Source organism: Aythya ferina (assembly GCF_964211825.1).
Source record: "Aythya ferina genome assembly, chromosome: 16".
Taxonomy (NCBI): domain Eukaryota; kingdom Metazoa; phylum Chordata; class Aves; order Anseriformes; family Anatidae; genus Aythya; species Aythya ferina.
In genome coordinates this window covers 15,385,395-15,400,822 of record NC_140315.1, presented here as the reverse complement: position 1 = coordinate 15,400,822, position 15,428 = coordinate 15,385,395, and the positions used below count along the sequence as shown (strand labels likewise).

The window sequence follows — 15,428 nt, the reverse complement described above, 5'->3', positions numbered from 1 at the left end:
CAAAAAATGTTTTTATAAATACATCAACACAAAAAGGAGGACTAAGGAAAATCTCCATCCTTTACTGGATGCGGGGGGAAACTTAGTTACAAGAGATGAGGAAAAGGCAGAGGTGCTTAATGCCTTCTTTGCCTCAGTCTTTAGCGGCAATACCGGTTGTTCTCTGGATACCCAGTACCCTGAGCTGGTGGAAGGGGATGGGGAGCAGGACATGGCCCTCACTATCCACGAAGAACTGGTTGGTGACCTGGTATGGCACTTGGATGTGCACAAGTCGATGGGGCCAGATGGGATCCACCCAAGGGTATTGAGAGAACTGGCAGAGGAGCTGGCCAAGCCGCTTACCATCATTTATCAGCAGTCCTGGCTATCGGGGAAGGTCCCAGTTGACTGGCGGCTAGCAAACGTGACGCCCATCTACAAGAAGGGCCGGAGGGCAGACCCAGGAAACTACAGGCCTGTCAGTTTGACCTCAGTGCCAGGGAAGCTCATGGAGCAGATTCTCTTGAGAGTCATCACGCGGCACTTGCAGGGCAAGCAGGCGATCAGGCCCAGTCAGCATGGGTTTATGGAAGGCAGATCCTGCTTGACGAACCTGATCTCCTTCTATGACAAAGTGACGCGCTGGGTGGATGAGGGAAAGGCTGTGGATGTGGTCTACCTTGACTTCAGCAAGGCTTTTGACACCGTCTCGCACAGCATTCTCCTCAAGAAACTGACTGCTCTTGGTTTGGACTGGTGCACGCTTCATTGGGTTAGAAACTGGCTGGATAGCCGGGCCCAAAGAGTCGTGGTGAATGGAGCCAAGTCCAGTTGGAGGCCAGTCACTAGTGGTGTTCCCCAGGGCTCAGTGCTGGGGCCGGTCCTCTTTAATATCTTCATCAATGATCTGGGTGAGGGCATTGAGTGCACCCTCAGTAAGTTTGCAGATGACACCAAGCTAGGTGCGTGTGTCGATCTGCTCGAGGGTAGGAAAGCTCTGCAGGAGGATCTGGATAGGCTGCACCGATGGGCTGAGGTCAACTGCATGAAGTTTAACAAGGCCAAGTGCCGGGTCCTGCACCTGGGGCGCAATAACCCCAAGCAGAGCTACAGGCTGGGAGAGGAATGGTTGGAGAGCTGCCAGGCAGAGAAGGACCTGGGAGTGATGGTGGACAGTCGGCTGAATATGAGCCAGCAGTGTGCTCAGGTGGCCAAGAAGGCCAACAGCATCCTGGCTTGTATCAGGAACAGTGTGACCAGCAGGGCTAGGGAGGTGATCGTCCCCCTGTACTCGGCTCTGGTGAGGCCGCACCTCGAGTACTGTGTTCAGTTTTGGGCCCCTCGCTACAAGAAGGACATCGAGGTGCTTGAGCGGGTGCAGAGAAGGGCGACGAAGCTGGTGAGGGGCCTGGAGAACAAGTCCTACGAGGAGCGGCTGAGGGAGCTGGGCTTGTTCAGTCTGGAGAAGAGGAGGCTCAGGGGCGACCTTATCGCTCTCTACAGGTACCTTAAAGGAGGCTGTAGCGAGGTGGGGGTTGGTCTGTTCTCCCATGTGCCTGGTGACAGGACGAGGGGGAATGGGCTAAAGTTGCGCCAGGGGAGTTTTAGGTTGGATGTTAGTAAGAACTTCTTTTCCAAAAGGGCTGTTAGACATTGGAACAGGCTGCCCAGGGAAGTGGTGGAGTCACCATCCCTGGAATTCTTTACAAGACGTTTAGATGTAGAGCTTAGGGATATGGTTTAGTGGAGGACTGGTTAGTGTTAGGTCAGAGGTTGGACTCGATGATCATGAGGTCTCTTCCAACCTAGAAAATTCTGTGATTCTATCTGCTTTCCTTTCTCCTACAGTAGCTGTAAGCAACTATCTTCATCACTGAGCTTATACATCTCAAAACAACCAGCCATAGTCCATGATTAGGACTTTAGACATCACATTGACACCAGAACTGGGCAACATGAAGTAATAAACTAATGGTGGCAGCAGCAATAGTAGTAATAATAGAGTCTAATGCACATGATTCTTCTCTGTCTGTAAACTGTTTCTGTAATTCTGTTGACTTGAATTCAGTGATTGCATTTGAATAAACCTAAATTACTATGTCCAGACTAGTGTATTTAGTTTCACATGCAATTTCTGTGTGAAAAAAAATCTGAGACTCATTCTGTCAAGATTGCTGCTTTTAGGTGGTTCTTTTTTCTTAAGATTTTTGTTACTGCTTTCCTTGTATTTGGATGAATCGCTACATAACATTTAGAAAGACTTACAGATGAGCTGAAATAATCTGTTTTTAGTTACCTTTTCTAATTAGAGCATTCTGTTTTGTAAGGGAGTGATCTGAGGCCAATCTATCATCATCATGAGCAGGCTGATGCCAGTAGTAGTAGAAGTTTTAGAGCCTCCCTATACAGATCTTATTGCCTAAAACAAAAGCAGATTCCTAAAGGTTAAAAAAATAATAGTAGAAGGCATTTTTCTTCAGTTTATTTACAGTTGAAAGACTAAATTAGATTTTTAAGTCCCAGCCTCTGTAAAATAAACTACCCATTTATCCCATAAATTAACACAAAATGAGTACTGAGGATTGTCGCATGGCAGGATGTTGAAAATGAGAAAAGACCTACAGAGATTGAAATTAGTTTATAGTGAAAGTTAAACTTCAGGTTTATTAAAGCCCTTTGCTTGGCTCTCCTTGTGTGATTACATAATGAGGCAGCTCCTCCATAACAACCTCAGTCTTCTTCCTACCAAGACAACATTATTTACTTCTTGATTTGTAAATGTCATGTCTTTTTCGTGTTCTCAGAAGGTCTGTTCATCAAGAGCTAGTAATGCATCTGAGTCACAAGAACTGATCCTGTGTTTAAGTACTATCTTTACACCATAGTAGTGTTCTTTGCCAGTATTTGCCTGGCACATAGCAACTGCTCTGCGTAGTTGGATGTGAAGTATACATTGATGTTCCACTGGCTCTCGGTCTGTAATTAGTTTTTTTTTTTTCAAACAAAGTCCGTGTACTGCTCTGCCATTGCTGCTAGAACTTCAGCATACCTTGTTCTCCAGATGGGAGGGGAAAAAAGAAGCTGCAGTATTTTTGTTGGATACAGCTTCCAGTTTAGTATGACTGAAAGTACAATGCTAAAATAGTCCCTTTGCAGATGCTAAACTAGTCCCATTGCAAAGCAGCAGATCCCCCCTACCTGCTGGAGTGAGCTGAGCGGCTGCTTTTAGCAAGACAGGAGATCCTGGGTTCTTTTGTGTCCCTCAGGGAACTGGGAAGCAGACAGTTGCATTACAGCCCATAACCAATGTTAAAAATGTTTTTATCTGGGTAAGACTAGTAGTTTCTGCTGATTTTTCTCTGCACTACCCAGAAATTGTTTGTCTAAAAATGCAATCAGCATGCTTGCAGAAGTATTCACTTGTGGCTACAAGTTAGCAGATGCATGGAGAAAACTGAGTATGTTTTATATTTAGCTGAACCGTAGATGCAAAATTTAATGCTGTTTTTTCAGATTTATTTGTAAATTTGTAAGTCACTTTTGGTACCTATTTTGAAATACTATGCTGAAGGCTGCCAGTTAGTGAGCAACTGAATCCTTTGTCAGTCTGCTGGGTGAGGAAGGAGAGTGCTACTGCAGGTTTAACCAGTACAACCTTTGGAGTTCACATACAATGCACTGGGTTTACACAGTTTTGTTTTGTTGTTTTGTTTTGTTGTTTTGTTTTGTTTGTTTATTTGGTTTCCTTGGGTTTTGAGTATAGATAAGATCTCTTAACCTCTCTGAGTTTTGTCATCTGTGGCTAATGGGCCCTGAAGTCTGACATTGTGATTGCAAGTAAAAAGTCTTTACATTGAAATAATATTATACTCCTTTGTAGGTTAAACAACTGCTTTCCAGAGTTCTGGTCTTTGTCCTCCTAGTTCCTGTCAGAGGGAAAAGATGCTATATATAGGAATGAATGGGATTTGGGCAAGGTGGGGGTAGCTATATTAATTGCTTTCTATTGTTCCCTCTCTACAAAGAGCATCCTGCTAATTGCAAAGCCACGAGCCATGCGGTGGGGAGGGGAATTAATTTAGTTTAGGAAGTTGTCTGAGGTGTAACATTTATTCTCCTGTTTCTAGGGAGACTGTCAGACTCGCGAGGAAGCTGTCGCACTGGGTGTCGGACTCTGCAATAACGGCTTCATGCATCATGGTAATGCATCAGTACCCCTCCCCACAGCCAATTAAAGCAGCTCTGCAGTCATATTAGCTGACAGAGTCTGAAAATCCCTTTTCTGTATACTGTGCCATATATGCTGACATGCAAACAGCTGCAGGCATCCCAGCAGGTCTGTCCAAAAAGCAGCCTTTGAGCTTACACAAAATGTCTGAACCCAGTACCTTCCTCAATGAATCCCCTTGCTAGTGGTTATGATGGGCCCTGCAGTGACTAGACAAGCCAGAAGGGGAATATTTTTTCACTGCATCTCTTTCAGAGCCATCAAACCAATGCACAAACAAAGTCCTGTACTGAAATGTCACCCAAGAAATGTCAGGTGCAAAGTAAAATTGTCTAGTTCCTGCTACTTGGACAGCAAGTACAATCCTTGAAGCTGAACCTCTGAAGCTTCTAAATTTGAAGTGCCAAATTGCCAAGTGAGACATCATCCATCCTTAGTGATGCTGCTTCTGAAATGGGGAAGTAAACAAACCACATCAGTATTGGTATCGAGTAGCACATACAAAGTACCCAGAGTGTAATAGCGTTTGTCCAATGAATCATCCAGTTCACATCATAAATAACACTTGCAAAAACGGTGTTTTTGAGAGCAGATTATTTTAAGTAACTAGTAGAAAATTTGCTTAGTGTTTGATAAAAATGTAAGAAAAATTGATTTGCTTTAAAGAATTTGATCTCTTTTGAGCCCATGTAAACATCGGTATTCACAGCACCCTTTGGCAAGGAGTCCCTCAGCATAAGTACATGGTAAATTAAGAAGTAGTTCTTCAAGTTTCAAAATTGTGACCTGCTGCTTTTATTGTGCAGCCCCAGGTCTGGTATTTGAAAATGTGTTAAAGAACTTTATCATGCCTTCCAGAATGTTGTAGATCTTATTTCCCTCTCCATTCTTTTTCAGTTGAAAAGTCTTAGCCTGTTTTGCCATATCCCTTATCTTAAAACCATCATTTTACCTCTCTTTCTTCCTTTTGTAGTTTTACTATATTCTTTTTGATATGGGAGAGGAGCACAACATATGGTGTAGCATCTTTCTTCCAAGGGGATCTTGTGCATTTTATATGCAATCTACTTGCCAAGGAGGTGAAACATCATATCATGAGCTACTTTGTACTGTAAAGAAAAGCATGGCCCTAAAGTACAGTAGTAGCTTAAAAAATATAGAGCTGAATAGCTGACTGACAGGGATGCATCTGGTCTTTGCTCTGTAAAGACAATTGAAATATTTAAGATTTCCTTTAACTTTATTTTTTGTTTTTCTCTTTCTTTCTCTGTGCAAATGCATGTATGTGTTTCATGCATATTGTTTCCAGTTCTGGAGAAAAGTGAATTTAAGGATGAATCCTTATATTTCCGCTTTTATGCTGATGAAGAAATGGAAGGCACCAGTTCCAAGAGCAAACAGTTACGCAATGACTTCAAACTTGTGGAAAACATCCTGGGAAAGCGTCTTCTGGTAAGAAATGTGTTAATGCAAACCTTTACCTTTCTATGAAACTGGTATTGTTTCAGGCTAGAGAATGTGAAGGAAAATTATGATAGAGTAGAATAAAAATTAGAATTACAGGTGTAGCTAGACTTTCCTTCACTGCAAAAATACTAATTCTTGAGCTATTCTGCTGTAGAGCCCCAGTTTTTGCAGCTCCAATGTTTCTAGCTGGGCAGACTACACAGCTTATTTTAGAAGCAAGGGACATGCGAAAGGTGCAGGCCCCCTTCTCAAGCATGTGACCAGGCCTACTGCACTACCTGGAAGATTTGGTGTACAGCTTACAAACATATGTGCAAATGCAAGTAAGTTTCTGCCTACTTCTGACAGGTCTTAGGAAAAGAGAAGGCTCAGAGATAAGACTGTTTCATCCAGTTCATAGCCCAATCCCTTTCTTTTCCCATGAAGCCCTTGAGAGAGGCAGTCTGGAAGTGAGCTGGCAGCTGGATGTTGTCTTAACAGGCACCAAATGTGTCTGAGTTTGCTGAGTCTGTACCACAGTGTTGGTGTGGTGGAGGAGGAAGTAGTGGGCACTACAATCTTGGGAGATGTCTGCCATCAAGGTCAAACAGTTTAAATATAGACAGTAGATTCAGATGAGAGTGAAGTGACTAGTCAAAATACAGAGATTTCAAGACATCATTGAGTGATGTGAATATGCCCTGCATTACTGGATCAAGTAGCAGCCTTATTTTGTTTACAGAAACCATTTATTATTATTTTTTTAAATTGTTCATTTTTTGCAACACTACTGTTATCTCCAGATTCCCACTTCACCAAATGCTACCACAGTCCTTACTGCCCTGGGATTATTCCCATGCTGCTTTGGACTTGGTAGCTGGATTGCGTGTACTCTTTGTTTTGAGATCCTTGTTTCCTGCCAGTGACTCCAGGCCCATCTTTTTCTCCCTGTCAGCACCAACAGAATGCAGGAGCAGGATAAAAGCTTGGGTCAGAAACTACAAAAGCGGAATTGCTGGAAAAGATCCAGAGGTCCATTACATGGGAAAATTTTCCCTGTGGTTCACACAAACTTCACTGTCTCACTATCGCTTTATCTCCCAGGAGACCAATCTGTGTTTGTCTCAATGGCCAGTAGTAATATTTAAAGCACCATGGGACCTCAGAATTGTTCCTCTTTGCAGCCAGTGCCAGAGACAGCAGTGTCATGCTAATACAATTACACTCTTGGAGAACCGTTGGATAAAGGGAAGCAGTTAAAAGGTGCTACACTTGCACTTTTTTTTTCCTTCTTTGATTTGCAAATCACTCAGAGATCAGTTTCATACAAATTGATGGGAACTGTCATTGTTCAGGTATTTTTAATTTTTTTCTTCATCAGGATAAGATAGCGGAAAACAGATTGACTATAATGCTTATTTCACTTTTTTTCTAGCAGTTCATGGTTATCCGTTAAAAAGAAAATGCAAAAGCCCAGCGATAGTACATTAGCCCCGAAAAGAGGGATCTAAAGTTGATTCTGTTTTAATGTAACGTAATTGTTTATTAGTATTTACTAAAGGGGCAGAACAAACTGAAGCCTCTTCAGCAAACTGCAAATCGTCCACACACAAACTATTTACTAGTGATTAAGTGTAATCCCTAATTGGTCCTTTAAGTCACTCTTCTTTTTTAAAAACTGAAATATTTACAACAGGAATAATTTTAACATTACTGTTATTGTACTTTTGAAGTGCACCAGGCAACCTGTCAAAATACAGTCCTGTCTCAAAAAGTAACCAATCTGAAATGAAGTGCATGCGCTGAGTAAGAAATCTACCACTCAGAGGGAACAGAGTTTTTTTCCAATTAGTAGTAGCCATTCTAAAGGCCTGTACTGCATTCATTTGCAAAAATAAATTAGCAGTCCCTGAATGCTTAAGAAGTACATCCCACAAATAGTGGCACAGGAAACGCATTACATTAATACACAGAAACATTTGTGCCTGACTTGTATTTCATCGTGTGTTTAGCAATTATGAGCAGCTGGAATCTTGAAGTTTTGCTGCCTGTGGAACATCACTGCTGCCTCTTCACATGACAGGGCATTGATTTTTCCCTTCCCCCAAGCCCACCATAGAAAATTTAATGGAATTTCCTCAGCACTGGCTTTTGAAACATACTTCCATGAAATCCTTGTTGGTTAGTGCGACAAATCCCACCCATTCATCTAAGTTTGCTTTATCACAGTAGAGCTTGCCCTTGAAAACAGAAGACAACAAACAAAAACTTTGGCCAATATATTGTTGGAAATACCAAGGAAAAAAAAAAAAGTGCTTTCAGTTTGAAAAAAATGCACTTAAAGCAAGGTTTAATATTCATTTGTGCATTTTTTTTCCTCTTGAAGGCCATAAATCTTGATACACTGAAAAAATATACAACATTCTTTGCATAGTTGAAGAGAATTTGGATTTTGGATTGATTCCAAACATTGTGACTTGGTTACTGCAGTATGCTAGTAACTTGTTAGCCCAAGCACAAATTAAAGCTGCTAACTTGGAGCTTAATATCAGGCAAGGATAGTCGCCTGTAGAGGTGTGCTGTCCTTGAAGTTGCCTAAGAAGATTATTACACAGACATTGCTAGAATCTCTAGAAGACCCTAGTGTATCGTTTATCCGATCTCACAAGAAAAGCATGTCAGCTGATTCCTAATAATGATGCCTGTGTACATTTTCTGAACCATTCTCAAACCTGTCATGCTAGATTGGAGATCATAGAATCATAGAATCAGAATATCCCAAGTTGGAAGGGACCCATAAAGATCATCAAGTCCAACTCCTGGCACCGCACAGGTCTACCCAAAATTATAGATGATGTGACTAAGTGCACAGTCCAATCGCTTCTTAAATTCAGACAGGCTTGGTGCAGTGACTGCTTCACTGGGGAGCCTGTTCCAGTGTGCGACCACCCTCTTGGTGAAGACCTCTTCCTGATGTCCAGCCTAAATTTCCCCTGCCTCAGCTTAACACCGTTCCCATGGGTCCTATCACTGGTGATTACAGAGAATGGGTCACCTGCCTCTCCACTCCCCCTTGCGAGGAAGTTGTAGACTGCGGTGAGGTCTCCCCTCAGCCTCCTCTTCTCCAGGTTGAACAGGCCAAGTGACCTCAGCTGCTCCTTATGTCTTCCCCTCTAGGCCCTTCACCATCTTCATCACTCTCCTCTGTACACTCTCCAAAAATTATTGTCCTCTTTGTACTGTGTCCACAACTGCACACAGTACTCGACTTTAAGTCTGCACCTCAACTTCGAGACCCGTAATATCTCCTACATTCTTCCAAGGCACCCGGTATGTTTTACTACTTGCCAGCAGTGTGTCACAGTAGCTGCAGGAGTAGTTGCAGTCTCACTGAAGTTCGGAGCCTGGGCTGGGGCATGTCCTGCACTTCAGCTCAGGCAGGTGCCTGAGTACTGTGGCATATTCAGTCAAAGCCAATGGGTTGAGCACAGAAGACGGAGCTACCTGGGTTTTTGTTTAACTTCACACTTGACCTCATTGTGTGGCCTGAGCAAGACCTCATCAGGTCTCTCCTTGCCTCAGTTTGCCATCTGAAAATGAGGATGCTAAATCTCATCCATCTGCAGGGCTTTCCTGCTGCTCTTACATCTAGAACCAGCTTTGAAGATGAAAGCATCTTTATAATTCAGCACTTCAGACCTCAAGATTTTGATACTAAGTAGAATTATCATATGAGTTCATGTCTTTTCAGTTTTAAATCAGCTAATCGAAGAAACATAGCATTCACCTTAAAATTCTTATACAACTATATATAGAACACAGTTCTCATTCCAATCACAAATAAATAACAGTAATTTTTATTATTCAAAGCCAAACTTGCTCCATAATAAAAATCTCTCCCACATTTAATTACTTTGGGAGAACTATCTTTGTGCTTGTGCTAATATAAGGTGACCTAATTCTGCAATATTTCAGCAAGGACAGCAAGAATTGCATTTCTCCTTTGCTCTTCATTACACTAGTGTATGTAGGTGTATTCAAATTATTGATTTAAAACACCCCTGGGAACAGGGCCACTAATGACAGCCCATCCTCTGGGGATATCTGATCTCCCAAGGAGGCAGGCTGGCAAGTCAGTAAGAAGAGGCATCCATCAATTAGATGAATGTGGCCAGATAAGGGCTTTTAGTGGATTTGGATACTAAATATTCCAGTGAACTCTGAAAAACATCCTTTAGGCTGTAAATCTTTCACTGTTCAGAATGAACAGTTCAATTTCAGTTCAGTTTCACCATTCAGTTTCAAAGATCATAAACCAGAAGGAACTTGGACTTGTTTTGTACATATAGCATCTATTTTGCTAATGTGACAAAAGATACTTTTAAAGATACTAGCTGTAGGGCTGGCCTAGGTTCTAGAGCTTCTTGTTGAAAAGAAATTTTGTTCTAGTGCCCCAGAGCTGTGGACTTTTGAAAGCCTGGGGAGACTGGAGCAACCTGGGAGGTGAGGTGGTAGGAAAGTAGGTCTGTTCAAACCAAGGCTACTGAGGGCCACAGGGACTTCAGCAGTTTTGTGAAGCATTCAGACTTGACATCATCTCATAAATCACTGCTCCTTACGAAATTCTTAATATATTCAAACTGTTGAATAGTGTCGAACAGAGAGGGGTTTATGCTGGAGAGTTCTGAAAGCCTGGAGAGAAGGATGTACGTCCTGGACCCCGGTTTGGGAAATGATGGGCCATCTGCTATGCTGCCTCTTCTGCTGCTGATGTCCTCAAGAGGTTCTTTAGGCTGTGAGAGTTCCTGTTTCTCCCTCTTTAGCCTCTTCCTGAACAGTAAGAGCAGCTTGGGGAGGCTGCCAAGAGAGAATTCGATCCTTCACCTCCTTCACTGAAGGAAGAATTTTGGTGCCCGGCCCAAGGCCCTTTGTGTGTATGCAGTGGGAGGGTTCAGCAAGAGTAGTGGACAAACCAGACACTATACCTTGTACATTGAAGTGTCACACCCCAGGCATTTTCTGACTCCATAATCCTCCTTCTACAGGAAAGAGGAGCAGTGAAGAGGTACCACATTGGCATCATGACCCATGTACCCAAAATGCTTTGTGTATGTAACAGATGCAGGTGTAATAGACCATTCTTTTCACAGCTTTTTTTCTTCCCACTCTTCGTCCCCATCTCTGCCAAAATTCTCTTTGAATAGGTTCTGACTACATTTGTCCTCTGGTTTTGATTAAGCATGCTTATATCTCATATGGTTTCATTTTTTAATATGGTTGTTTTTCAAGATTAAACGGCTGCTTCATTATGTTCAAAGGAACTGATTGGATTTCGGGAGCATGGAAATAATTCTTGTAGATGGCAAGTTAGCTAACTGGTTTGGGCTCCTCAGGGATAAGTGGTGTTCGGATGGGGAATTGCGAGGTATTACTATTTTATAATAGAGAATGAATCGTAGCCCTCTCCAAGTATTGCATATTGAATATTTTCCATAGTTTACCTTTTCATAAGAGAGTGTTTCTGCTACAGAAACATTGCTGTACAGAATATGAGACTTCTTCCTTTACAACATGGTGATGAAGTTCCTAGTAATGACGCACTTGGGGATTATTAAATATATTTTGGTTCTTTGATTTCAAACTCTACATTTTGCAGTACTAATGAACAGAGCAAGAGAGGTTATGAAAAATGACAGCATATAACAGATTTTCATGCCTGGTAATTGTAGCTGCACCCAAACAATCATGTAAATTTGTGTAGCTGATGGCTTCACTGATGAAGATGATGAAGAAATGAAACTGATCATTTCTTCAAATGTAAAATGAGAACTGGATGGGAGAGCTATCCTAGAAATTTTCTATTTAATCCAAATTGTGAAGTGGTAGAAGTACATGTTTGCTTGGGTTGAAACCCATTATACTTGCAATAGTAAAAATCTAACTGGTGGTATACCCAATTTCCTAAGCTGTCCTTGTATTAAACATGCTTAAATAGCATTGATTCTGAAAATGTTTCATTAGGAATATCCAAGAATGGCAGACGTATTTTTTTACTCTACCATCTGTCATTTAATCAGAACATCATCTGAGGAGGATTTTTTCTCTGCAGGTGTATTTTGTCATGCGTTACTTCAACATAACTGTATGGCTCTTGCAGGTTTTGATTTCTTTATTTTTTTTCTAAGATAAATAATTTTCTAAGATAAATAATTTTCTAAGATAAATTCCTGTAAAAGGACAAAGTTTTTAAGCTGGTGGCATTGGCTACAATAGAAAAAGGGAAATATTTTAAAATAGCAGGAATAATTAGCATCAAGGAGATAATTCTCAGTAATGTTTTTCCCAGTAGCATGCTAGATAATACATAGCTTTATTTTCCCTTTCAACTTGATTCTGATTTATCAGATGATTCTTAAATGTGTAGTGTTAGCTCAAAGACAAGATGTTTATCTGCTACAGTTTCTATTTGTCTACTCATCGGAAGCCAGCCTTACTTTTATTTTTTAAAATGGTTAGTGAGTTGTTAAGCTTTTTTTGTTGTTGTTAATAAACCACTAGAAAAGGAGGAGTGAAACACATATTTGCCGTGATTGATGTGATTTTAAAAAATATTTATAAGGCTGGTCTGTGTGACCTCAGTGCAAATAGAAGCGAGCAGATTCCCAGAAGCAAGAACAGCCATCTTCTACCAACCATTAAAACTACAAACTGAGTATATTACATGGTCTTGTTATCTTCCCTCTTTGTTCTCTCTCACCAATCCCATCTAGGGTTTTATCCAGTAGACCAGCTGTTGTAATGTAGATTTATGTAGTATGTGTTGTTGTCTATACAAATAATTGTGAGATCCTCAATTTTTCTGAAATTGATAGCTAAAAATGGGTCCTATTATGTTAATTATTGGGGATATAGGAAACATTCATAAATAAATAAATAAATTCATTTTGATCTGTAAGTTCATCTACCAATGGGAAATACTGAATATGAATCAATTCTTGAATCTACAAGTGAAAGATTTTATGAAGAATGAAGGGCTAGAAGTTAAAATCAAGTGGAAATGAGAAATGAAACACCCATTTTTAATAGAGGAGTTGATTAACCATTCAAACAAACTCTCAAGGGAGGGAATAAATTCTTCACTTCTTACAGACAGCAGATATAATTGGATAACTCTCCGGAAATTCTGCTTTAGTATAGTAAGGGCTCAATGCAGAAATCATTAGATTAAATTTTATGGCTCACATTCTGTAGAAGATCAGACCAAATGATCTAATAATCCCTTTGGCCTAAAGATCTACAAGTCTATGTCAATCATGAATTGCAATGAAAAGTCCAGTTTCTCAACTCCATCCTTCATGAATATTCCATATTTATGAATAATTGCCTAGTGCTCTTTTTGTTTTTAAGATTTTACCAGAAGAGGATGACTATGGATTTGACATAGAAGAAAAGAACAAAGCAATTGTGGTGAAGTCAGTTCGAAGAGGGTCTTCTGCAGAGGTACTTATATTTGTAAATAATTTGGGTTTGATAGCTAAGAATGTTTCAATGTTTTGAAAATGTATAAAACTATCTTCTTAAAGTCTGTTTCTTTCCAAAGGCAGCTAATAGAAAATTGAGAGTCTTCTACAATTCCCATACTGATTTTAGTAAGTTGAGAATGTCAAATAGAAAGAACTTTTGAACTGGGGTTTAATACTTTTTCTTTTTCTTTTTTTTTTTGAGTTTAATAGTTAAGTGATCTGAGTATTCGCGATTTGCATTTGTTTTACAGTCAGCAGAGAAACCATTCCCATGCTCAAAATCAACATAGGTTGGCCAAAAATTCTATTAATCTAAACCTCTGCTGTAAACCATTGCCTGATAGATAATCCTGCTGTCCTTGCTTTGGCTAGCTGCCTGTGGAATATCCTGCAAATCTGTTTGCATTTTCAAACAACAGAAGCACACAATTTTCTGAGGAATCTTTTTCTTGATCTTCCAAGACAAACTGTTTGTGAGCATAAGCCCATCTTTTCAACTCCATCATAAAATATTGCCCAAGGAAAGAACTAAATCTGCATGTCTGAATCGGAGGGCTTTCAACTCATTCTGGAAAGACCTGAAGTCCAACAGAAATGTATTTCATTACATTCTTGGGCTTTTTAATTGCTTTGTGATACTAGAAGGATATCCAGCATGTAATTCTGTGTGGCTTAGCAGCTGTAGGCCATTTAGAGACCCTACGCCTGCTGTCACACTCCTCAGGGACAAAAATGAAGACATACAGCTTTGCTTCACAGTGCCCATCACAGCGCATTGCATTCATTAGGACTGTCAGACTTCAGGGCACAGGAAGATTCCAGATTCACCAACTGAAGTGAGAACAATTCCATTGCTTGCATGGATTTATTCAAGATTAACACATTGGTTTTGACTTTAGGATTGTGATTTCTCATTCCTAATATACTAGGATCAAATCTGTCATGCACAGATTGTGGTGGCACACAGCACTGAACATCTTTCATGTGCAACACATGGCTTTTAGTTTTTTTTTTTTAAATCAGAACTGCCAAACATTATTATTCTTAGTACTAGCATCTTTTTGTCTTCTCAAGAGTTTTTAGAAACTGTTTAATGAGCCTATGGCAGAAGCAGTTACCAAACTGTGTTTAAAAATTGTTAACAGAACAATTGTGGGAACATCAAATTCCTGTCCAGACAGGACACTTAAATTGCAGTTTGGGAACTCTTCACCTGAGGTTCAGCTTCTCAATTTTGGCCCTAACATTGAAGGTTAATTAGAGCTGGGTTTACCCACCAGTTTTAAGCCTGCATATGGTTTATGAATGATGCTCTCACTCTATCAGGAGGAAACAACAGTAAAAAAGATTATCCTTCTGGGTGGTGTGGTTGCCATCTTGCTCTGAACAGCTAACTGACAAGCAGATGTCTGGTGCTTGAGCAGAGCGTGTTCAACAAGCAGCCAGTTGGCCAATGGCCACACAGATGAATAGCAAATAGCACGCTGCTGGTGTTGGGGAAAAACAGTGGCCTGGATCCAGACAACTGCATTGAGTTGTCATAAGGAGCATCCATTAGTCAGAGAATACAAGTGCCGAGACGCTGCAGGTCTTTAACCATAAAGAGATACATTGTCAGTTGTTTATTGGCCTGGTTAGTTATATCCCAAGAGAGTAACAGGTTTTGTTTCTGACAGTTACTGGTTTGTAGGGTTTGATGTGGGACTGTGTACCTCATATATTCGTGGATTTACTATGATTATGCATGCAGGTATGTTTCCCATATGCACAATCCACAGGTAGAATGATTGCAGATATGCAAAAATTTTAGCTAACTGCCCATACATTAAGTGCATAAGCTACTTTGAGAAAGTCAGGCCTAAAACATAATGACTTCAGAAATATATTTAATAGTTATTACTTTATAATAAACCCCCTGTTTAAGTAAATGGTTGGATTTGATGATCCTCAAGGTTGTTTCCAACCTAAATGATTCCGTGATTCTAATTGCAAATAGCATGGACATTTCCTCTGAATTATAAATCAAAGTTTGTAAAATTCTACTCTAAGTTAAAATGCATCCCTACTTCTATTCATACATTTTACCCATTTTATAGATTATTATGTACAAAAGAAGACAGGGGAAAAATGTTATATGCAGGTACACAAGAGGATGCTATGAACTGTAGAAAGCTTGAGAATTAAACCCAGGAGAGAACTGGGTAGTTTCTCCTTTTAATAGCTTTGATTTTGAGAAAAAAAAAAAGTAT

At 40.4% G+C, this 15,428-nt stretch overlaps 2 protein-coding genes across 4 annotated transcripts in view; one reads left to right on the top strand and one right to left on the bottom strand.

Annotated features, from left to right (window-relative positions):
* Window positions 1–15,428, top strand: part of PREX1 (phosphatidylinositol-3,4,5-trisphosphate dependent Rac exchange factor 1) — a 183,338-nt gene that overhangs the window by 131,701 nt on the left and 36,209 nt on the right. For both annotated transcript variants that reach the window (XM_084537672.1, XM_084537671.1), the window contains exons 15-17: window positions 4,110–4,182; window positions 5,520–5,662; window positions 13,064–13,156. In XM_084537672.1, coding sequence (XP_084393798.1) covers window positions 4,110–4,182; window positions 5,520–5,662; window positions 13,064–13,156 — 309 coding nt within the window. The remainder of the gene's footprint in view (window positions 1–4,109; window positions 4,183–5,519; window positions 5,663–13,063; window positions 13,157–15,428) is intronic.
* LOC311445490 (uncharacterized protein) overlaps window positions 2,616–15,428 on the bottom strand; it is a 217,933-nt gene continuing 205,120 nt past the window's right edge. For both annotated transcript variants that reach the window (XR_014698437.1, XM_084537698.1), the window contains one exon: window positions 2,616–4,658. The gene's annotated coding sequence lies outside the window, so the exon portion shown is untranslated. The remainder of the gene's footprint in view (window positions 4,659–15,428) is intronic.